The following is a 23352-nucleotide window of genomic DNA, read 5'->3' on the forward strand; positions in this document are numbered from 1 at the left end:
TTCAAAGAAAAGGACATTGTGGAGTGAGGAAAATAATCCCCCAGAAATGCAGCTGACCCCAACATTGAAATATTGATGAGAAGCCCTGATGGGAGTAAGCTGCTCAGGTGCATAGATATTAAAGTGCAGTGTTTAAACAGTCAGTGCTGGCTGAAGATTGCAGCAGCAGGCTGGGGTGTAGCAGGTTAGTAAGAAATAGTGAAATAAAACCAGAAAATGCTGAAAGCATTCAGCAGGTCAGGCAGCATCTGTAGAGAGAGAGAAACAGAGTTAATGACCTTTCATCAGAACTGGGAGAAGTTAGAGATTTAACAGTTTTGAGAACAACATCTCCTCCCTTGTCAGCAGGTTTAATGACAATGAGAGGGTTGGACCTGAGAGAACGGAGTGCTGCAAGTTCAGAGGCCGATAGATTCGAGTGAGTGAGGGGAGTAGAGAAATTGAGACGGCCGATGTCACGCCGGCAGTACCCAATGAAAAGATCAAGAGAGGGTAAAAGGCCAGAGGGAGGGGTCCAGGTCCAGCATCACGTCGAGCTCGAAATTCATTGAGGTGGGGGCGTAAGGAAATGAAGCTGAGGCCGTTGCTGAGGACTGATCGATCGGGGTCACAGGGGGAAAGGTCAGAGGGGATGGTAAAAACAGGACAAGGCATGAGATTGGAAGGAGGGATGGGGTCGGAAGAAAGTGACAAGAAAGTAGGATCAGGAGGGGTGTTGGCAACAAAGAGTTGTTGAAGATTGTGGTCCTTGAAGTAATGGAGAGAGTTGATGACGGCAGTGCGGTTGATTTTATGTACATGGACTTTCAAAAGGCATTTGATAAGGTACCACATAATAGATTTGTTTACAAAATTGAAGCCCATGGGAACTAAAGGGGCAGTGACAGCATGGATTCGAAATTGACTGAGAGACAGAAAGCTGAGAATAGTGGTGATGGGTCTTTTTTTGACTGGAGGGAAGTATACAGAGGTGTCCCCCAGGGGTCGATATTAGGATCACTGCTCTTTTTGATATATATTAATGATCTCGACTTCGGTATACAGGGCATAATTTCAAAATTTGCGGATGACACAAAACTCGGAAATGTAGTAAACAGTGAAGAGGATAGGAATAGACTTCAGGAGGACAGAGGCAGTCTGTTGAAATGGGCAGACATGTGGCAGATGCAATTACACACTTAGATGTGTGAAGTGATGCATTTTGGTAGGATGAATGAGGAGAGGCAATATTAACTAAATGGTATAATTTTAAAGGGTGTGCAGGAACAGACAGACCTGGGGCTGTCCCTACACAAATCTATGAAGGTGGCAGGACATGTTGAGAATCCTGTTAAAAAAGCATATGGGATCCTTGGCTTTATAAACAGCAGCATAGGGGCCATGAAGAGAGTGGAAGAGGGGGAAGGAAGATTTCCGGACGGGAAACCTGGAAGTTCGAGTTTCCCGGACGCCCAGACGATTTTGTCCTCAGGACATCTTTTAAATTTTCACAGCGCATTTCCCGCTAAACAGGCCACCAGATTGATAGGCTGGCTGCTTATTGGGATGGGAAGGAAGTTGGGGAGCAGATGCCAAATAAGTGGGGTATCAGAATGGGGGTCGGTCATCGGTGATGGGCGGGGGGTTCGGACATCGTGGGGGTTGTCAGAAATCGTCGGGGTTCGGTCATCACAGCGGGGGGGTCGGAGATCGTAGGGTGGGGGTCAGAGATTACGGATGGGATCAATAGTGGGTGGTTGTCGTAGATCATGTGAATTGTTGGACATGGTGGGGGTTTGGCCTATCATGGCGGTGGGGGGGTTCAGAGATCATGGCGGTGGTTGGATATCATCGGGTGGGGTGTTCGGACACAGTGGAGGGGGTGGGGTCGACCGATTGTGGGGTGGTAGGTTCAGAGATCATGGGAGTTTGGTATCATCGGGGGGTTTTGGACATGGTGGGGGCGGGGGTGTGGGCCGGCCGGTTGTAGGATGAGGTTTGGAGACCGTGGTGGGGGTCAGAGATCGTCGGATGCGGGGTTGGACATGGAGTGGGGGTTCGGCCGATCGGGTGTGTGAGATCATGGCAGGTAAGTGAGGGCCTTCTCGCCTCCTCTCATGTGTCATGAATCAGAAGGCCCGGGAATCCCAGCCTCCAGGAGTTAAAAATAAAAAACCTATTAAAATGGAGGCCCACACCCTCCTTAAAAGATTTGACTGACCGACCCGCCTCCTGAGAGTGAGTTAGTCGCCCACCCTCCGACCGGCCTCTGTTAAAACCGGAAGTGGGCGGGTTGGAACGAGTTGGGGTCGGGGTTTACATTTTTACAATTTTTACCTTCTCATCCGCCCCCAACCCACCCGTCGCTGGGGTTAAAATTACCCCCATAGATTACAAAAGCAAGGAAGTTATGCTCAACCTTTATAATTCACTGGTTCGGCCCCAGCTGGAATATCCTGTCTGATTCTGGGCACCACACTTTAGGAAGGATGTCAAGGTCTTAGAGAGGATGCTGAGGAGATTTACTAGATTGGTACCTGTGACGAGTGACTTCAGTTCTGTGGAGAGGCTGGAGAGGCTGGGGTTGTTCTCCTTAGAGCAGAGAAGGTTAAGGGGAGATTTGATAGAGGTGTTCAAAATCATGACGGGTTTTGAAAGAGTAAATAAGGAGAAACTGTTTCCAGTGGTAGAAGTATCGGTAACCAGAGGACTCAGAGGAAAGGGTAGGGAAGGGAACTAATTGGATAGCTCGTTCAAAGAGCTGGCAGAGGTACGATGGGCCGAATGGCCTCCTTCTGTGCTGTAGCATTCTATGATTCTATGATTGACACCTGAAAGGAAGTGAAAAAGCTTTTTGTTAAAGTGCCGGATGAGGCGAAGGATGAAATGGAACTGTGGTCCAGGACAGCTCTGAAATAGAGTGAGTCTCTATTCCTTCATCTAACATCTAACCCTCCACAATACACTCTGGTTAGGGGGAGTACAAACTCGGGATTTCCCCATATGGCTACCTATCACCTCATGATGGTTCACACAATCTTCAACTGCAAGCCTTCATCTAATTTACTCAATCTTCTTCAGGTAAAATTGCGCTCAATGCCGGCAACAGGCAGAGCAACTGGAGGGGCATCTCCAACCTAAATCACCTCATGCCCTTACATTTATCTTTATGTTGTGTGGGGGGAGAGGGGTTCTGGTTTTCAATGGTTGGGGAATGATTGTAAATTGATTCTTCCATTCTGCCCAATGTGGACTTTGTGGTGATCTGTCTCCACACCTCTCCCCATTGTCTGGTGGCCGAGGTCTGGTTCCCTGTCCCACTTTAAACTTTCTTTGTTGCCATGGAGTTCAATAAGGAGATGGAACTGTGTTTGTGGGATGGAGGGAATTCTTTACTGTGTCGGGGGTGGTGGTGTGTGTCAGCTTCACCTCTGACTTCTGAGTGGTTCAAATCGCTCCCACTCCCTGGGTTCTAGATCTTGGTCTTATTTGGGGGTTGTGACAAAGTGCAGCAGACAACTGGTTTTGGTGCAAGAAACTTTGACCTTTATTCAAGAGAGAAAATACAACACAACAATCTTAACACTCTAATAAAATGGGGAACACTTCGATACACACGAGGGAAATTACAGTCGAAAGATACCTCACCCCTCCCAATCCCACTAACTAGCTAAGTTGGACTCTCAAGGACCAGAGATAATGCTCCCCAAATGAATCCTTGACAGTAATTCACCCAGAGGTAAGTCAGAAATAGATTGTGGAGTGGAAACTTTGCAGATCTTCGGTTTTCTCCCGAGTTGGTTTTCTTTGGTCGCGGTGGCCCAATATTACCCGGTTGGTTGGTGGTAATATTCGGTTGGTTGTTTCGAAAGGCCCTTGTTGCCGTGAGGTGTCCGATAGTCACTGGGGCTGTTGCTCTGATTTCTTCTTGTGTGTCGGCCTGCTTCTAGAGCTGCTGACCTTCTCTCTGTTGCCCCCTCGCCTTGTTGTTCGCTGGAAGCTGCTCTTCCTTCCAGAGACAGGCAGAACAAGACAAGCAGCTCACAAGCGCCAGCAAGAATCAGACAAAGAGAGAGAGTTATCGAGTTTCTACTTCTATATCCCTCTCTTACAATGGTTTTCGTCACTTTTAAAAAAAATTTCATGTCTGTTGAAACAGTTCATACAAAGTCCTTAAGAATCTTTGATGGCTTTTTGATGGTCCCTCATCATGTTGCAATTGCTTCTCGCGATGGGTCATTGTTAATTACGATTTTTAGAGCTTGTCACACAAGGCTTCCTTTTGTATCCAACGTCCTAGGTGTTGATCGGTTTTGCTTTAAAACAAAGACATGGCCCCACCAAGTCTGGAGCAGTTCCCTCTTTCAATGGCCGACTGCCTTTCGAATTAGTGCTGAATGTTGACCACCTGATGTAGGCTTTGCATTAAAACAGAGACATGTCTGAAGCAGTAATTCTCCCGCATTCCACTGTGTGTTGTGGTGGATTCGTCTGGTGACCTCTCACCTATCCTTCCATTTTAGGATTACAGTCAAGGTCCAAAGTTTTTCCATACTCAGGGAAAAGGTGACTTTCTTTCGGGTTTTTCTCCGAGTTTTGGGGGATCTGTGAATTTTGAGAATCTTACAACAATAAGAGTAGCTGTAAGACCTTCCTCAGAACTGAAAACTGAAAGATATCCCAGCCTCTCAGCTTTCAGTCTTACACCTGAATCATTAACCCCGCCCGTTTTACTCCCCACCCGTTTTACACCCTGCCCGTTTTATATCTTACCCAATTTATACCCGGCCCGTTTTTCTTTTCTATTCAATTTAACATCTCATCCGTATTTCACATGAAATGTTAAACCAAGGCCCTTTCAGGTTGATGTAAAAGATCCAACAGCACTATTTGAAGAAGAGCAGTAGAGTTCTCCCAGTGTTCTGGCCAATATTTATCCCTCAACCAACACCTAAAATAGATGATCTGGTCATTATCTCATTGCTGTATATGGGAGCTTGCTGTGTGCAAATTGGCTGCTGTGTCTCCTACGTTGCAACAGTGATGACACTTCAAAAGTACTTCATAGGCTGTAATGCACTTTAGGACGTCCTGAGGTTGTGAAAGGCGCTATATAAATGCAGGTTCTTTCTTTCTTTCGATTGACTCCAATGGAAAAATAAATCGAGCAGAGTGTAAAACGGGTGATGATTCACAATCGTCCAACACGGATATCTCCCTCGAGGAATGGGCCTGATAATGGAATCTGCCTTTTACAGAGAACAAGGAGAGAGTTTTGGGAGAGGCTGAATTGTAACACACAGAACAAGCCACTCCTGACACTTCATCAATGTTATTACTGTATTATTGGGGAGTTTTCCAGCCTTACAGTGTGTGAGCTGGTATCATTTAAAAAATGGGAGCTGCCCCGGGTGTTCAGACTTCCCTGGATCCGGCACTCAGAGAGTTAATGATTTCTAAATCCATCACAAGGTTGGAACAAAGCAACATTTCCATAATATATCACCTGCTTTTCTCTCCAGCATCTAATGTTCCTGCCTGCAGATAGTTGTATTCAAAATCATCTTTATAAAACAGTATAAAAAGATCTGAACTCGCTGCTCAAACACCAGATCCACCTGAAGGGCCTGAGAGTCAATCAGTGCGTTCAACAGTGATCAGAATGGACACCAAGATGCTGAGACTCTGCTTAACTCTGTCTGTCCTACTCGGGCTTCAAATTACAGGAACAGGAGCAGATCAAGAGGTGATCGATTTCTGCCATGAAGTTTACTGCCTTGAGCCCCTGTCGTTCACCTCACACGGAGTAAGTATAGTTAGGAGTCCACTGTTTGCTGTCATGTTTGTGCCAGTTCATTTTACTTTTCATTACATTCTCTATGGTTTTAATCGAAAATCTAACGTGAAGGACCGAGGCTAATAGTGCAGGACGCAACTAAGGGTTTTATTTTTATTCGTTCATGGGATGTGGGCGTCGCTGGCAAGGCCAGCATTTATTGCCCATCCCTAATTGCCCTTGAGAAGGTAGTGATGAGCCGCCTTCTTGAACCGCTGCAGTCCGTGTGGTGAAGGTTCTCCCACAGTGCTGTTCGGAAGGGAATTCCAGGATTTTGACCCAGCGACGATGAAGGAACGACGATATATTTCCAAGTCGGGATGGTGTGTAACTTGGAGGGGAACATGCAGGTGGTGTTGTTCCCATGTACCTGCTGCTCTTGTCCTTCTAGGTGGTAGAGGTCATGGGTTTGGGAGGTGCTGTCGAAGAAGCCTTGGCGAGTTGCTGCAGTGCATCCTGTGGATGGTACACACAACAGGCACAGTGCGCCGGTGGTGAAGGGAGTGAATGTTTAGGGTGGTGGATGGGGTGCCAATCAAGTGGGCTGCTTTGTCCTGGATGATGTCGAGTTTCTTGAGTGTTGTTGGAGCTGCACTCATCCAGGCAAGTGGAGAGTATTCCATCACACTCCTGACTTACGTAAGAACATAAGAAATAGGAGCAGGAGTAGGCCAATCGGCCTCTCCAGCCTGCTCCGCCATTCAATAAGATCATGGCTGATCTGATCCTAACCTCAAATCTAAATTCATGTCCAATTTCCTGCCCGCTCCCCGTAACCCCTAATTCCCTTTACTTCTAGGAAACTGTCGATTTCTGTTTTAAATTTATTTAATGATGTGGCTTCCACAGCTTCCTGGGGCAGCAAATTCCACAGACCTACTACCCTCTGAGTGAAGAAGTTTCTCCTCATCTCGGTTTTGAAAGAGCAGCCCCTTATTTTAAGATTATCCCCCCGAGTTCTAGTTTCACCCATCCTTGGGAACATCCTTACCGCATCCACCCGATCAAGCCCCTTCACAATCTTATATGTTTCAATAAGATCGCCTCTCATTCTTCTGAACTCCAATGGGTAGAGTCCCAATCTACTCAACCTCTCCTCATATGTCCAACCCCTCACCCCGGGATTAACCGAGTGAACCTTCTTTGTACTGCCTCGCGAGCAAGTATGTCTTTTCTTAAGTATGGACACCAAAACTGTGTGCAGTATTCCAGGTGCCGTCTCACCAATACCTTATATAACTGCAGCAATACCTCTCTGTTTTTATATTCTATCCCCCTAGCAATAAAAACCAACATTCCATTGGCCTTCTTGATCACCTGCTGCACCTGCGTACGAACTTTTTGATTTTCTTGCACTAGGACCCCCAGATCCCTTTGTACTGCAGTACTTTCCAGTTGCTCGCCATTAAGATAATAACTTGCTCTCTGATTTTTCCTGCCAAAGTGCATAACCTCACATTTTCCAATATTGTATTGCATCTGCCAAATCTCCGCCCACTCACCCAGCCTGTCTATATCCCCCTGTAGGTTTTTTATGTCCTCCTCACTCTCTACTTTCCCTCCCATCTTTGTATCATCTGCAAACTTTGATATGTTACACTCGGTCCCCTCCTCCAAATCGTTAATATAGATTGTAAAGAGTTGGGGACCCAGCACCGACCCCTGCGGAACACCATTGGCTACTGGTTGCCAGTCCAAGAATGAACCATTCATCCCAACTCTCTGCTTCCTGTTAGATAACCAATCCTCCACCCATGCCAGAATATTACCCCCAATCCAGTGATTCTTTATCTTGAGCAATAATCTTTTATGTGGCACCTTGTCGAATGCCTTCTGGAAGTCTAAATACACTACGTCCACTGGTTCCCCTTTATCCACCCTGTACGTTATGTCCTCAAAGAACTCAAGCAAATTTGTCAGACATGACTTCCCCTTAGTAAAGCCATGCTGACTTTGTCCTATTAAATTATGTTTATCCAAATGTTCTGCTACTGTCTCCTTAATAATAGACTCCAAAATTTTACCCATCACAGATGTTAGGCTAACTGGTCTATAATTTCCAGCCTTCTGCCTACTACCCTTTTTAAATAAGGGTGTTACATTAGCAGTTTTCCAATCTGCCGGGACCTTTGCCGAGTCCAGAGAATTTTGGAAAATTATTACCAAAGCATCCACAATCCCAACTGCCACTTCCCTCAAGACCCTCGGATGTAAGCCATCAGGTCCAGGGGATTTATCCGCCTTGAGTCCCATTCATTTACTGAGTACCAATTCCTTAGTGATTTTAATTGTATTTAGCTCGTCCCCCGCTAGAGCCCCCTGTTTGTCCAGTGTTGGGTTATTCTTCGTGTTCTCTACCGTAAAGACTGAAACAAAATATTTGTTCAGCATTTTTGCCATCTCCATGTTTCCCACCATTAATTTCCCGGTCTCATCCTCTAAGGGACCTACGTTTGCCTTAGCCACCCTTTTTCTTTTTATATAACTGTAGAAACTCTTGCTATCTGTTTTTATATTTTTTGCTAATTTATTTTCATAATCTATCTTCCCTTTCTTAATCTATCTTCCCTTTCTCAATCAATCCTTTAGTTACTTTTTGCTGTCTTTTGAAGACTTCCCAATCTTCTATCCTCCCACGAAGTGTGGCTACCTTATATGTCCTTGTTTTTAGTCAGATACTATCCTTAATTTCTTTACTTAGCCACGGATGGCTGTCATTTCTCTTACACCCTTTAACACACTTGTGCCTTGTAGATGGTGGAAAGGCTTTGGGGAGTCAGGAGGTGAATCACTCGCCGCAGAATACCCAGCCTCTGACCTGCTCTTGCAGCCACAGTTTTAATATGGCTGGTCCAGTTAAGTTTCTGGTCAATGGTGACCCCCAGGATGTTGATGATGGGGGATTCGGCGATGGCAATGCCGTTGAATGTCAAGGGGAGGTGATTAGACTCTCTTCTGTTGGAGATGGTCATTGCCTGGCACTTGTCTGGTGCGAATGTTAGTTGCCACTTATGAGCCCAAGCCTGGATGTTGTCCAGATCTTGCTGCATGCAGGCTTGGACTGCTTCATTATTTGAGGGTAAATGAATAAAAGAGAAAACAAGGTGAATCATGAAGTGCTGATGCTCAGACTCCCATCAAAAACTCCGAACTCTTTTTAAAGCCCAGTCCATCCAGGACATGAATACTGCTCCCAGACCTCGGTACCGAGGACAGTCCCCTCAACACAGGTTTTTTTTCAGTAACTGTACAGTGATGCCATGAGCTAATATTTTTTTACTTGTTCTCTTAGACTTACGAAGAGAATGAATTTCCAACCCTGCAATGGGTTGTAACAGAAGTTAGTGGAATGGATATGAAGAATGCAGTAATTACTGGCATGGACAAACTTTTGAAATATTCATATTTTTCCAATGCTGCAGGTATATCAGATCTTCATCAGTGTAACAAGACGGAATGTAAAGCAAACTTTCACTGTTTGACCTGTCTTATTTGAAACTACCTGTATAGAGAGATACATGGGTCCCACAATTCCACAGTTGGCCATCCTGGAGCTTGTTCTGGGATTGTGCCCACTGATGTCCTCCAGCACACCCCCTGCCAGAGTTTATGGGGTCACTGGGAGGGTTCCACGTTTAGGGTGCTACTTTGGCAGCGACCTGCCCCGTGCACCATGAATCTGGTGTGGTCGCCACCTGAAGGGAGGGTGAAATGTCAAGGCCCCTCCAAACCCCAGTTATGGGTCTAATTGGCCCCTGAGTGTGGAGGCTGATCCAGGAGATAAGTTTCTCAAAATTAAGTTGTCCTCTCCAGAGTCCATACACCTTGCCAGGCTTAGATCCCACCAGTGGAGCCCACATGTGCCCCTGTGGAGCCCAATACACATCATCTTTCTCGGTGTGCCTGGTGCCATTGAAACACTGGGCCCCATGGAAGGAACTCCTGGCTTGGGGAGTCCACACTCTGGCCCCTACATCAGCCCACCATTCACCCTGTAAGAGGCAGAAAGAAGCTCTTTCCCTAACAACGCATTGTGGAAACTGGCAGGAATGATGGACAACCAATGTAACCAGGTCTTCCCCTTTTTATCAGGGTTTCCATTGGTCTCCTGCTCAAGTTACCATGGAGACCGTAGAACCATCCTGGAATTTCTGGGCCATTTTTGGTATCACACAACATTTCCAGAGTTTGTTTTTTGAGTTGACCCAGACTCAGGATAAAAATATATAAGACAAAATGGTAAAAATTTAGTAAACAACTGAATCCAAACAAAAATCGATGTGTTTTAATTCACAGAGATAAGAAACAAAATTATAGAATGGTCATTGATTAAAACAGAAATTCATGACCTAATATCTGTAAGTGAAGCAGGGCTACAGCCGGGTCAGCATTGGTGATTCAATAATCCTGGGTATAAAACTTTCAGGAGGGACGGAATAAAGGGAGGAGGAGCAGCAGTATTAATTGGAAACAATATCAGAGAGCTCTAGGATTTAAATAGAGAAGTGGGACAAACAAATTTCCTTTTCATTCAGCTGAGGAATAGGAAGGGATCAGTGACATTACTGGGGGTCTGTTACAGACTGACAAACAGTGGAAAGAAATTGAGGGTAAAATTTGGAGACAAATTAGAGAATCATGTCTAAATAAAAATGGAATAATTGTGGGAGAATTTAATTAGAATTATCGATTCATACAGCACAGTAGGAGGCCATTCAGCCCATCGTGCCTGTGCCGGCTCTTTGAAAGGGCTATCCAATTAGTCATCAATTAATTGTCAAAAAATATACTGGGACAGGGAAAATGTTTGTGGTGAGAAGGGGAGGTGGTGCTGCAGTGTGTTCAGGACTGTTTTCAGTATGTTGCTTCATTCTACCTGAGAGAGGAGGAACGACTAGACCTGGTTCTGGGTAATGAAATGGAGCAAATAGGTGAACTAACAGTATGGAACATTGGGAAACAGTGACGACTATTTGGGTTCGGTGTAAGAATAGAAAAGCAAAAAGAAAAGGAAAAAGCCAAATTATAACAGTGTAAAATGGGACCTTTTCCAGTTTAAATAGAAGGAACATGGGCAAATAGAACCATAGATCAGCAATGGAACATATTTGAAGAGGATTTGGAAGGGGTACAAATCGGCATCGGCCCGAATTAAATGCCGTCGAGCTGCATGAGCGAAATGGACAAACTCGGCCATTTCTACCTGAATTTCACATTTGGGGTTCTACAACCCTTAAGACCCCAATTTGCATATTTAAGGAACTGCATGCCTGTTTCAGGTGGGTGCCCTGGCAGAATAATAATCGTCCGAGAAAGGTTGGCATCTGTTGCACTTCCAGCGCAGTTTAGGCACGACAGATCACAACATGAAACTCAGGGGTCGAACGCTGATTTTATGCTGGAAAAACAGGCAGTATTGAGTTAAATTTCTCCCCATGATGGTAGACCAATCACTGGGACCTGATGGTTTATACCTGAGGAAAGCTGGAGAAGAAATATCAGAGGCTCTAACTATGGTTAAATTGTGCCAGAGAACTGGGGTGTGACAAATGGGAAAAGTATCCTCAGAACAGGTGACAGAGATAAGTGAGGAACATCTCGCCCACTAGAACTCACTTCAGTTATTGATCAATACCTGGCACCTGAAAATCCAGGGTTGGGGAAGGGCAGGAATGGTGAGTTTTGAGCGGTATCCTGATCAACCGGGTTTACAGCTCCTGTAAGAAGCTTCATAAATTCTAATTGGGGGGTGGGGAGGTGGGTCCTCCGTGCCCCCGCCCACCCACTCTCCGCCCCACTCTCCCCCCATTCTACCCCACTCTCCCCCCCCATTCTCCCCCAACATACCCCCTGTTTATGCAGTAAACCTTGGAGGTGAGACTGTGGAGATTCCCCGACGAACTGGGAATTGCACTCAGTACCCAACCTGAGAACTGGACCATAGGACGGTCTCAAGACTGGGGACCCGATCCCAGAGTGTCGATCTTCTTTACGGTGATGCCCTTTTGCTCCCTGTGGAGAATTGAAAGAAATTTGCTTATCTTTTCTCTTCGGCCCTTCCCATATAAGATGCCGCTCCACCTGTCACCAACACAGCAGAGCGAGTGCCCTCTGTTGCACCTCTACAGACACGGGCTGCCCACCCACACTGTGGAAATGACCCCGGCCCTGTCATTTCAGATGAGGGTCAACCCCAAAGGTATTTCCGGAGGTGGAGCAGGGCCTCCAGAATTTCAGGGGTCCCAGAGTCTAGAATAGAGGATGGAATTACTCAGTATTTGGAGAATCCGGATTTAATCAGAGCGAATCAACACAGATTTCGAAACGGCAGGTCACACCTGACCAAACTGATAGAATTCTTTGACGAAATAATCGAGACGAGGGATGAAGGAAATGCAGTGGATGTGGTTCATCCAGATTTGAAAAAGCTTTTAATAAGGTCCACCCCAGTGCCGTTCCCCCTGCCCCCACCTGTAACTTCTGATTCACTCTGAGCAACTCCACGGTGATCTGCTAGTAAAATGCTGTAACTGTTTTTCTTTGTCTGCAGCTACAATTGTTCCTGTCAGTGCACCTTGGGTGATTCAAGGACACTTGGTAGATGGGACAGTGCAGCAGAAATTCAATGTGTCCCTTAATTTACCTCCTTTGATCATCAGTCCACCCGAACCAACTGATCCAACAGTTAAAATTATAAAGGAATCTTCTCTTCATTATTTTATCAGGTGAGCTTAGTTGGTAGTTTGTTGTGATTGATATTTCTCAACAACGGCTGCCATGGTAACACCACTCAGCCTGTAGTTAGACTGTGATTAACGGGCTGGTCCAGTCAGGTGGGGACGTTGGCCAATATTGATCATGTAATGAGGTATTTCATGTCTCACATCCTTCAGTTCCTTCTTCTGAGGACACGGCTGGACCTCCACACTCACATTACTCAGGTTCATCTGGAGCACTGGACATGGCGGACCCACAATTCCTCGGGACACGATCCCAGGATGTGAAATCTATACCTTGTAACTAAAGTAGTTGGGCTTTTCTCTGCTGGATTGTCCCATTAGTATTAGACTCCTCTATTGTAACAATAATGGGGCCGGCTCCTGTATTTCAGATATTCTCACACGCACCACATTCTGTATTTTTGGGAAACACTTTCACTTTCTTTGATCAATTCCGCACCCAAAATCTAACATCATTTCATTGAGATGTTAGATGTTCCATTCTACTGTAGTGATCTTAAATGTCCCTTTATCTGCTCTCTTCTGATCAGAGTCATGAATTACACGGTTCCAGTGTTACCGCCCACCCTCCAGTGCCCTGTGGAGGGGATATTTTCCACATATGTGTCTGGGCGATGAACGTCAGTGTGATTTACTGATCAGAGAGAGACTCAGAGCTGGGCCCAGTCATTTCCTCACTCCACATTCACCAACTCACACTGTCAATGAGGGTCACTACACAGCATGAACCCCAATGTAGACAGTGTCCTCCTCTCTGTCAGTGCACCTTTTGTTAGCAGCTGTAGTATTATTTTATCATCTGTGGAGATTCCAGGACTGGGTGTTCCCACCGAGGAGTGGTGATCGGAGGGATCGCAGGTTGGGAGATCACGGCCCTTGGGGTCTGATTTTCAGTCTGTTTAAATTGTTAACAGAAAATCAGGGGTTTTGGGCCTGTGATTGACTAACTGCTCCCTGTGAGCATCGATCCAGGAACCCCCCAATCAGGGAATTAGCCCTCATATCCAGAAAGCTCAGAGAAAGTGGGATTATTTCCTCTAAATGTACAGAATGTGGTGCAGGAGGAGTTTCTGAGATAGAAATGAAGGCTGGATGTGGTCACTCTTTATATGGGTTGGCAGTATGTGGTAGAGTTGTTGTATGAAGACTACTTACTCCAGATTATAATTAATAAAACAATCACAACAGCTCTCACAGGGCTGCTAGCTGCCCTTGAAGTTGCATCTTAGATTTTACCTAAATAAATAACTGGGTGCAGAATAACCCCACACAGCGATCAGGCAATGGCGGGCCTGGGGCAGGATGTGCTCCAGCTAAGGGAGACCTTAATTGGAGGAGAGACCTCCCAGCAATAAAGAGAACTGTCAGAGCACCATGGTTGGAGATGACACAGTGCATCAATGCAGTCTCACTTGAGGCCCCAACCTGGGAGTTGGTGAGAAAGAAAATCTTTGATTTCTGTGAATGTAAGTGTGTGAACTAGTGACATCACTTTCAGAGATTATCTTTCCAAGCTTCTTTATTGCTCCTCACTTGGAGCAGCATCACAGAGGGGGAACGCAGGGCACTTTACCAACTGCTGATCCCAGACATGCTCATTCTCATCTGTTTCTCTGGGCCATGTTACCAAACCACTGTGCCGTCCATGTTGTTTATTAATGGGTTAAATATGAAGCACCAGGGATGTGACACCAGTACAAGGGTCTCACAGCTCCATGTTCGCACACTCACATCAGGTGGCTGTTGTCCTGGTAACATTGGTAGAACTGATCATGTCTCACAATGAAGGGTGGATAAAGGGGAACCAGTGGACATAGTGTATTTAGACTTCCAGAAGGCATTCAACAAGGTGCCACATAAAAGATTATTGCTCAAGATAAAGAATCACTGGATTGGGGGTAATATTCTGGCATGGGTGGAGGACTGGTTATCTAACAGGAAGCAGAGAGTTGGGATAAATGGTTCATTCTCGGACTGGCAACCAGTAGCCATTGGTGTTCCTCAGGGGTCGGTGCTGGGTCCCCAACTCTTTTCAATCTATATTAACGATTTGGAGGAGGGGACCGAGTGTAACATATCAAAGTTTGCAGATGATACAAAGATGGGAGGGAAAGTGGAGAGTGAGGAGGACATAAAAAACCTACAGGGAATTATAGACAGGCTGGGTGAGTGGGCGGAGATTTGGCAGATGCAATACAATATTGGAAAATGTGAGGATGTGCACTTTGGCAGGAAAAATGAGTGAGCAAGTTATTATCTTAATGGCGAGAAACTGGAAAGTACTGCAGTACAAAGGGATCTGGGGGTCCTAGTGCAAGAAATTCAAAAAGTTAGTATGCAGGTGCAGCAGGTGATCAAGAAGGCCAATGGAATGTTGGCTTTTATTGCTAGGGGGATAGAATATAAAAACAGGGAGGTATTGCTGCAGTTATATAAGGTATTGGTGAGACGGCACCTGGAATACTGCATACAGTTTTGGTGTCCATACTTAAGAAGAGACATACTTGCTCTCGAGGCAGTACAAAGAAGGTTCACTCGGTTAATCCCGGGGATGAGGGGATGGACATATGAGGATAGGTTGAGTAGATTGGGACTCTACTCATTGGAGTTCAGAAGAATGAGAGGCGATCTTATTGAAACATATAAGATTGTGAAGGGGCTTGATCGGGTGGATGCGGTAAGGATGTTCCCAAGGATGGGTGAAACTCGAACTAGGGGGCATAATCTTAGAATAAGGGGCTGCTCTTTCAAAACCGAGTTGAGGAGAAACTTCTTCACTCAGAGGGTCGTCGGTCTGTGGAATTTGCTGCCCCAGGAAGCTGTGGAAGCTACATCATTAAATAAATTTAAAACAGAAATCGACAGTTTCCTAGAAGTAAAGGGAATTAGGGGTTACAGGGAGCGGGCAGGAAATTGGACATGAATTTAGATTTGAGGTTAGGATCAGATCAGCCATGATCTTATTGAATGGCGGAGCAGGCTCGAGAGGCCGATTGGCCTACTCCTGCTCCTATTTCTTATGTTCTTATGTTCTTATTTCTTGCATTGGTCCTTTTCATATCTGCTGGGATTAGAAGGCCACAAATAACAGAGGGCAGCACTAGGCGACAGAAGGGTGGTCTCCAAACCTATGACCCTTGACTCCTTATAAGGAGATAGCCATCAGGATTACGGGATTGGGGCAACAGAGGGACTGGGGGATGGTGAATTCAGAGGCCTCCAAATGGCGAACATTCCTAGTTTTAAATTCCCAGGGGGTAATTCTGTGATCCCATTTACCAAGGCCGGTGGGAGTGATGAGACCATCTTTCTGTCAACCTGCTTGGTTTTCATACAGGCTTTGATTGGAGAAATTAAAAGTCTTTTCATTCCTAATTATTTTGCAGGACTTTCCATGACAAGACTGACGTCCAAAACTATGGCTCACTGGTCAAGGAATTCATGAAGGACTTGGAAGATGGTCAACGATCCTTTTATAAGAGTTTCTTTTTTATTGCTTGGTATAAGAGACATGGGCTAATGCAAATAGTCTTTCTGAAGAAGGAACAGTAGAATGTTTCTGAAAGGTTCTATTACCTTTACAGATATCAAACAGTGAGATGTGCTTAACTCTATCCTTAATCTTCAGGTGGGCCTCCTACCAACTACACATTGGATTTAACCCTGTGCATGAGACAGTATTGGGATTTTGATCGATTCTCCCCATGTCCCATCCCAAGAGCCCTGTGCATGGTGACCCTGTTTATAAATACTGCCCTTTCCTGGCAGTTGGCAGGTTTTCTCTCCCACCCACACTGCTGCACTGAAGACAAGGCTCGAGTTTTTCTTTCAAAAAATATACTTTATTCATAAAACTTGCAAAAATACATACAATACAGTTGTCATATCATATTTCAAATGTACACAATACAGATTATACAATTTGCAAGATACATAAAGTACAATTCAAATATGATTCCAACAATACAGTTACACATCGTACATAATTACAGTTCATGACACTCTCGGGTGCCTCATTGCATTACAATCAATACAGCTCGTTGATTACAGATTCATTACAGATACATTACATTTCATGACATAAATTTGTATTTTACATTCTGGGGCCGAGTGGGTTTTCCCTGATTGTAGCCCTTCGGTACACAATGGCGGGAAGGCCCTAAACGGTTGCTTTCCCCACAGACCCTTTGTGGCGGCTGCACCCAGCTTCAGTGTGTCCCTCAGCACGTAGTCCTGGACCTTGGAATGTGCCAATCGGCAACACTCGGTCGAGGACTTGCACTGGAAGACCAGCAAGTTTCGGGCTCTCGTCTTCTATCCGACACTACCTGGTTATCACACTTTTTATAGTGGGCCTATCTTTGGGTAAGAGGGATTAATCTCCGCATTAATTTCCCTTTTCTGTAATCGTAATTTAAATGAATCGTGCACAGACTGAGATTGAGATGGATCTGGTGGCAGATCTCGTTCCAGGATGTTCTATCTTCACACAGCGATGGGTTATGTTTCTGTTTATCCCAGTCATGCTGATCAGAACATTTAAAGGTGATGTGAAAAGAGCCAATAGAAAATGGAAAGTGTTTCAGAGCACAGAGTATTGAAGTTGTTCCATGTGGAATCATGGAGTGGTCAGATGTGGGATCGTACCTGGGGTCTCTCACTCTGTGAGTTGCTGACCACAGGCAGAGACCAGGTGCTTCCACAGAGCAAGCTGTCACCAGGCCCCTCTCACACTCCTTTTGATGCCCAGCAAAAGTATGTCTTTCCTGGGGCAGATTGTCCACTCAGCCTCAAATATTCAGCAACTAACAACATAATTCATTCAGTTAAATGGTTTAGACAACATGATGTGCATTTTATCTGCAAGAGTTAGTTCAACACTGAACAATTAAGAGAATATTTGAACTGTAAAAGCACAGTGTGTTTAATATTTGTAAAATGTTGAGGCTTTCATTACATCATCTTGAAGAATTTCCTCCTGTGTTTAAATTGTTCTGTCTCCTGTACTCTGAAATATTGATGGGAATTGACTGTATAACAGACAGTGTCGACTGGACGCTGTGAACTGTAGGAAGAGCAATACACTCACTGGAGAAACCTGCTAATGGGGACCCCCAGTTTGGCCATAGTCAGATCAGCGCAAATCCAGAAACGGATGATAGTATAAATTTCAGATTCAGATCTCCTCACACCTATACTGGGTGCTCACACTTGGAATATACACGGACTGAATCTGTGATTGAGAAAATGATCTATTCAGATATTGCTCCTGTTAACAGGCGGCCCATTCACAGGCTTCTCTTGTGGTGTAAATAATCCATTGTCTTCTAGCCTTTGTTTGTCTTTTGTTTTTCAAACTGCTGGGAACGTATTCTCACTGTGAAATAAAGAGGGTGATGCATCACAACACTTGGTCTCATGTTAGATTCTTACTCAGAAATAAAACTGGTCACTGATCACATGACTATACCTATACTGGGTAGGACATTTAGGACTGAGATGAGGTGAAATTTCTTCACTCAGAGGGAGGTGAACCTGTGGAATTCTCTACCATAGAAGGCTGAGGAGGCCAAGTCACTGAATATATTTAAGAAGGAGATAGATAGATTTCTAGACACAGAAGGCATCCAGGGATATGGGGAGAGAGCGGGAATATGGTATTGAGATTGGGGATCAGCCATGATCATATTGAATGGTGGAGCAGGCTCGAAGGGCCAAATGGCCTACTCCTGCTCCTATGTTCTATGTTTCTATGTTTCATATTAGATAAACTTTTCAGATTTCAGTGCAATGATTCAATCAGAATATTGAAGTGTAAAAATAAAGAGTGAGAAAGAACGAACAGACAGAGGGGTGAAAATGAGTCTGGTCCTGGTTTCAGGCCCAGAATCGGGGCTGCGCAGACAGCACCCACCCTAACCGTGAGGCCCAAAGCCAGTTCAACATTGGGCCTCGGGACTCTGCAATAATTTGGGTCAATTGCCGGCGTCTGCCGTGGCTCCAGAAGCAGCTTGTCCATCACCTCAGGTAATTGCCGGGAGAGGAGGGGGTGAACTACAATGAGAGGGGGGCTGAACATTGCTGGCAGGAGTACTGGTTCCAGGTGAATAATAAGAAAAAATAATACCTTTTACAGGCGACCACCCCAGACGCCTGAAAAATGACCCGACCCTTTGGGAAAGATGTTTTTCAGGAATCTTGGGGACGCAGGATGTTGGACCCCGAAATTGGACCTCATTGCTCCCATTTTACGCCCATAAAAAGGTGTGTCAAGGTCCAATTTCTTGCCCACAGAGTAATTTAGTGAGGAACGTAGCACCTGGAGAATGGGCTCCATATTCTTCAGGTGACAGTCACATCTCCGTGCAGCCTGACACTTGAATCTGTTCAACTTCACTCTGAAGAGTGATTAGAACTCTGTTAATGGGATTTCACTAATGAAGTCACGGGATGGAGGGAGACCAATATTCATGGATCTACCATGTTCTTGGGGGTAATTTTAACCCCCAAGAACGGGTGGGTTGAGAGCGGGTTGGAGGTTAAAATAACAGTTTTTTGGATGGGATCGCATCCCGGCCTCAACTCGCCCACTTCTGCAGGTTTTTATGCCTGAGCTCAACAGACACCAGGCAGTTCTGATGAAGGGCCATCGATCTGAAAGGTTAACTCTCGATCCCCACAGTTGCTGCCTGAATTGCTGAGTATTTCCAGCATTTTCTGTTTTTAGACCAGGAAGTCCCACCCCCACTTAAAGCCAGTGGGCCGTTACTTAAAGGGGCAATGTATCTCATTGAAATACTTGAGGTATTTAATTCATCATGTATTTGAAAACTTAGATGAGTTTAACCTCATCTGATCAGGTTTCCCATCACTTCCGATTCACATCAAGTGAAAGCAGGAAGGGTCAGATCCATGAGGTGAGTGCCTTTATTGCACTGCTTGTGGGCCTGGAGGAGCAGGAGGCCGAGCTCACCTGGCCGACAGAAACCCCGCAATCGCGCCCCCCGTCCCCGCCCCCTGCCGATGGTGGACCCTCCCCTCTATGGTGGAAACCCCCCCCACCGCTCTATGGTGGCCCCCACCTCGACTCGTCAACTGGCCTCCGATCTCCAAGTCTTGGTCCATCCGATCTCCTCCCCTGCCCATCCGATTGGCTCCGCGACCTATCCGATCTCCGCCCGGTCCATCCGATTGTCCCCCGAGTCCATCCGATCTCCGCCCGGTCCATCCGATTGTCCCCCCAGTCCATCCGATCTCCTCCCGGTCCATCCGATTGTCCCCCCAGTCCATCCGATCTCCGCCCGGTCCATCCGATTGTCCCCCCAGTCCATCCGATCTCCTCCCGGTCCATCCGATTGTCCCCCCAGTCCATCCGATCTCCTCCCGGTCCATCCGATTGTCCCCCCAGTCCATCCGATCTCCGCCCGGTCCATCCAATTGTCCCCCCAGTCCATCCGATCTCCGCCCGGTCCATCCGATTGTCCCCCCAGTCCATCCGATCTCCTCCCGGTCCATCCGATTGTCTCCCCAGTCCATCCGATCTCCGCCCGGTCCATCCAATTGTCCCCCCAGTCCATCCGATCTCCGCCCGGTCCATCCAATTGTCTCCCTGGCCCATCCGATCTCCTCCCGGTCCATCCGATTGTCCCCCGAGTCCATCCGATCTCCTCCCGGTCCATCCGATTGTCCCCCCAGTCCATCCGATCTCCTCCCGGTCCATCCGATTGTCCCCCCAGTCCATCCGATCTCCGCCCGGTCCATCCAATTGTCCCCCCAGTCCATCCGATCTCCGCCCGGTCCATCCGATTGTCCCCCCAGTCCATCCGATCTCCGCCCGGTCCATCCAATTGTCCCCCCAGTCCATCCGATCTCCGCCCGGTCCATCCAATTGTCCCCCCAGTCCATCCGATCTCCTCCCGGTCCATCCGATTGTCTCCCCAGTCCATCCGATCTCCTCCCAGTCCATCCGATTGTCTCCCCAGTCCATCCGATCTCCTCCCGGTCCATCCGATTGTCTCCCCAGTCCATCCGATCTCCTCCCGGTCCATCCGATTGTCCCCCCAGTCCATCCGATCTCCTCCCGGTCCATCCGATTGTCCCCCGAGTCCATCCGATCTCCTCCTGGTCCATCCGATTGTCCCCCGAGTCCATCCGATCTCCTCCCGGTCCATCCAATTGTCTCCCTGGCCCATCCGATCTCCTCCCGGTCCATCCAATTGTCTCCCCAGTCCATCCGATCTCCTCCCGGTCCATCCGATCTCCTCCCGGTCCATCCAATTGTCTCCCCAGTCCATCCGATCTCCTCCCGGTCCATCCAATTGTCTCCCTGGCCCATCCGATCTCCTCCCAGTCCATCCGATGTCCTCCCGGTCAATCCGATTGTCTCCCTAGTCCATCCGATCTCCTCCCGGTCCATCCAATTGTCTCCCAGGGCCATCCAATTGTCTCCCTGGTCCATCCGATCTCCTCCGGGTTCATCCAATTGTCTCCCTGGCCCATCCGATCTCCTCCCGGTCCATCAAATCTCCTCCGGGTTCATCCGATTGTCTTTCTGGCCCATCTGATTTCCTCCCCGGTCCATCCGATCTCTCCCAGTCCATCCGATTGTCTCCCGGGTCCATCCGATCTTCCCGGTCCATCTGATTCCTTCCCGGTCCACTTGATCTCATTCCTGGTACATTCGATCTCCTCCCGGTCCATCTGATTGTCTCCCCAGTCCATCTGATTGTCTCCCCGGTCCATCCGATCTCCTCCCAGACCCATGATCCCTCCATCCCTCCCTCCAACCCCCTGCTGCGACCTGCTACCACAGACCTGCCTGTCTGACAGCCAGCTAGCCCGTCAATCAGGCTGGCTGCCGGGCGCAAAGAATTTGTTGACCTCATTAAGTCCGCCAACTTACCATCTGGGGATCACACCCGAAAATCTTCCTCCCCGCTCCCTTCCCAGCTCGAGGTCAAATTTCTGTCCTTGATGTCAGAATCAGAGCAATAAGACAGTAGAGAATGTGAAGAGATGTTGGGGATTGGAGAAAAGTTCTGAATCTCACGGCTGGGAAGCAAATGTCAGTCACAGATTAATGAGATATTTGGGTCTCTAGGGAGATTCCAACACTCTGATATTTGAGTTTCTGGACACTTTCAAACCACTTTAAAATTAATGAACTGGTGAAATACTGAAGTCAGGTTTGGGTCAATTGACCAAACAATGGGGCCCTGAAATTCCTGAGGCAGTATGAACGAAATAGTGCAATTCAAAAGGGGGTGCAGGAACAGAGAGACCTGGGGGTTCACAGACACAAATCTTTGAAGGTGACAGGACAAGTTGATGAAGTCGTTAATAAAGCAGATGGAATCCTTGTCTTTATAAATAGAGACTATGGCCCCAATATTCACGGGGAGTTGGGGAGGGAGCAGGGGAGTGTGTTTGCGACCGGGAAATCCGGAAATGCCGGGAAAACGGAGGTGCTCCCAAATTTAACGCCAGGACCTCATCAGCACTTTTTAAACTCCTTTTCCCGCCTTCAGCCGGTCAGGTTACCAGGTGGGAAAGTCAACGTTAGAAGGCCACAGCCAGGGACTGCTGGGAAGGGTCCCCGGCAATCGGAGGAGATGCCAGAGGACTGGAGAATTGCAAATGTTACATCCTTGTTCAAAAAAGAGAGTAAGGATAAACTCGGCAATGACAGGCCAATCAGTTTAACCTCGGTGGTGGGGAAGCTTGTAGAAAGGATAATCCGGGATAAAATTAATAGTCACTTGGACAAGTGTGGATTAATAAAGGAAAGCAAGCATGGATTTGTTCAAGGCAAATCACGTTTAAAATCACAGAATAATAGAATCATAGAAAGGTAACAGCGTGAAAGGAGGCCATTCGGTCCATCGAGTCCATGCCGGCTTTATTCAAGATCAATCCAGCTAGTCCCACTCCCCTGCCCTATCCTCGTAGCCCTGCAAATCTTTTCCTTTCAAGTATTTATCTAATTCACATTTGAAAGCCATGATTGAATCTGCCTCGACCGCCCCCTCAGGCAGTACATTCTGAGGGGGTGGTGGGGCAGATCCTAACCACTCGCAGTGTAAAAAAGCTTTTCCTCATGTCGTCTTTGGTTCTTTTGCCAATCACCTTAAATCTATGTCCTCTGATTCTTGACGCTCCCGCCAAAGGGAACAGTTTCTCTCTATCTACTCTGTCTCGACTCTTCATGATTTTGAATACCTCTATCAAATCTCCTCTCAACCTTCTCTATTATGAGGAGAACAATCCCAGCTTCTCCAGTCTATCCACGTAACTAAAGTCCCTCATCCCTGGAATCATTCTGGTAAATCTCTGCTGCACCCTCTCTTAGGCCTTCACATCTTTCCCAAAGTGCAGTGCCCAGAAGTGGACACAATACTCCAGTGGCCGAACCAGTGTTTTATAAAGGTTCATCATGACTTTTATGCTTTTGTACTCTTTGCCTCTATTTATAAAGCCCAGGATCCCATTTGCTTTTTTAACCACTTTCTCAACCTGCCCTGCCACCTTCAATGATTTCTACACTTATACCCCCAGATCTCTCTGTTCCTGTACCCCTTTTAGAATTGTGCCCTCTAGTTTATATTGCCTCTCCTCATTCTTCCTACCGAAATGTATCACTTTGCATTTTACTGCATTAAATTTCATCTGCCATGTGTCCGCCCATGACACCAACCTGTCTATATCCTCTTGAAGTCTGTCACTATCCTCCTCACTGTTCACTACACTTCCAAGTTTTGAGTCATTTGCAAATTTGGAAATTGTGCCCTCTAATCCAAG

The 23352-nt window shown here is 46.6% G+C and overlaps 1 protein-coding gene across 1 annotated transcript; it reads left to right on the forward strand.

The window, feature by feature from the left end:
- Positions 1-5601: 5601 nt before the first annotated feature.
- On the forward strand, positions 5602-17954 carry LOC137321525 (uncharacterized). Its single transcript, XM_067983922.1, has 4 exons — positions 5602-5785; positions 9108-9237; positions 12366-12540; positions 15942-17954. The coding sequence occupies exons 1-4, from the start codon at positions 5642-5644 to the stop codon at positions 16105-16107; spliced, it is 615 nt and encodes a 204-aa protein (XP_067840023.1). The 5' UTR covers positions 5602-5641; the 3' UTR covers positions 16108-17954.
- The last annotated feature ends 5398 nt before the right edge of the window (positions 17955-23352 follow it).

The sequence above is a fragment of the Heptranchias perlo genome, chromosome 5, assembly GCF_035084215.1.
Source record: "Heptranchias perlo isolate sHepPer1 chromosome 5, sHepPer1.hap1, whole genome shotgun sequence".
In the NCBI taxonomy this organism is placed as follows: Eukaryota; Metazoa; Chordata; class Chondrichthyes; order Hexanchiformes; family Hexanchidae; genus Heptranchias; species Heptranchias perlo.

Bases quoted from the DNA above. Each gene is read 5' to 3' on its own strand.
- LOC137321525 (XM_067983922.1), top strand. From the start codon at position 5,642: ATGGACACCAAGATGCTGAGACTCTGCTTAACTCTGTCTGTCCTACTC. The intron at 5,786-9,107 runs GTAAGTATAGTT...TTGTTCTCTTAG, and splicing joins TGTCGTTCACCTCACACGGA to ACTTACGAAGAGAATGAATT. The intron at 12,541-15,941 runs GTGAGCTTAGTT...ATTATTTTGCAG, and splicing joins TCTCTTCATTATTTTATCAG to GACTTTCCATGACAAGACTG.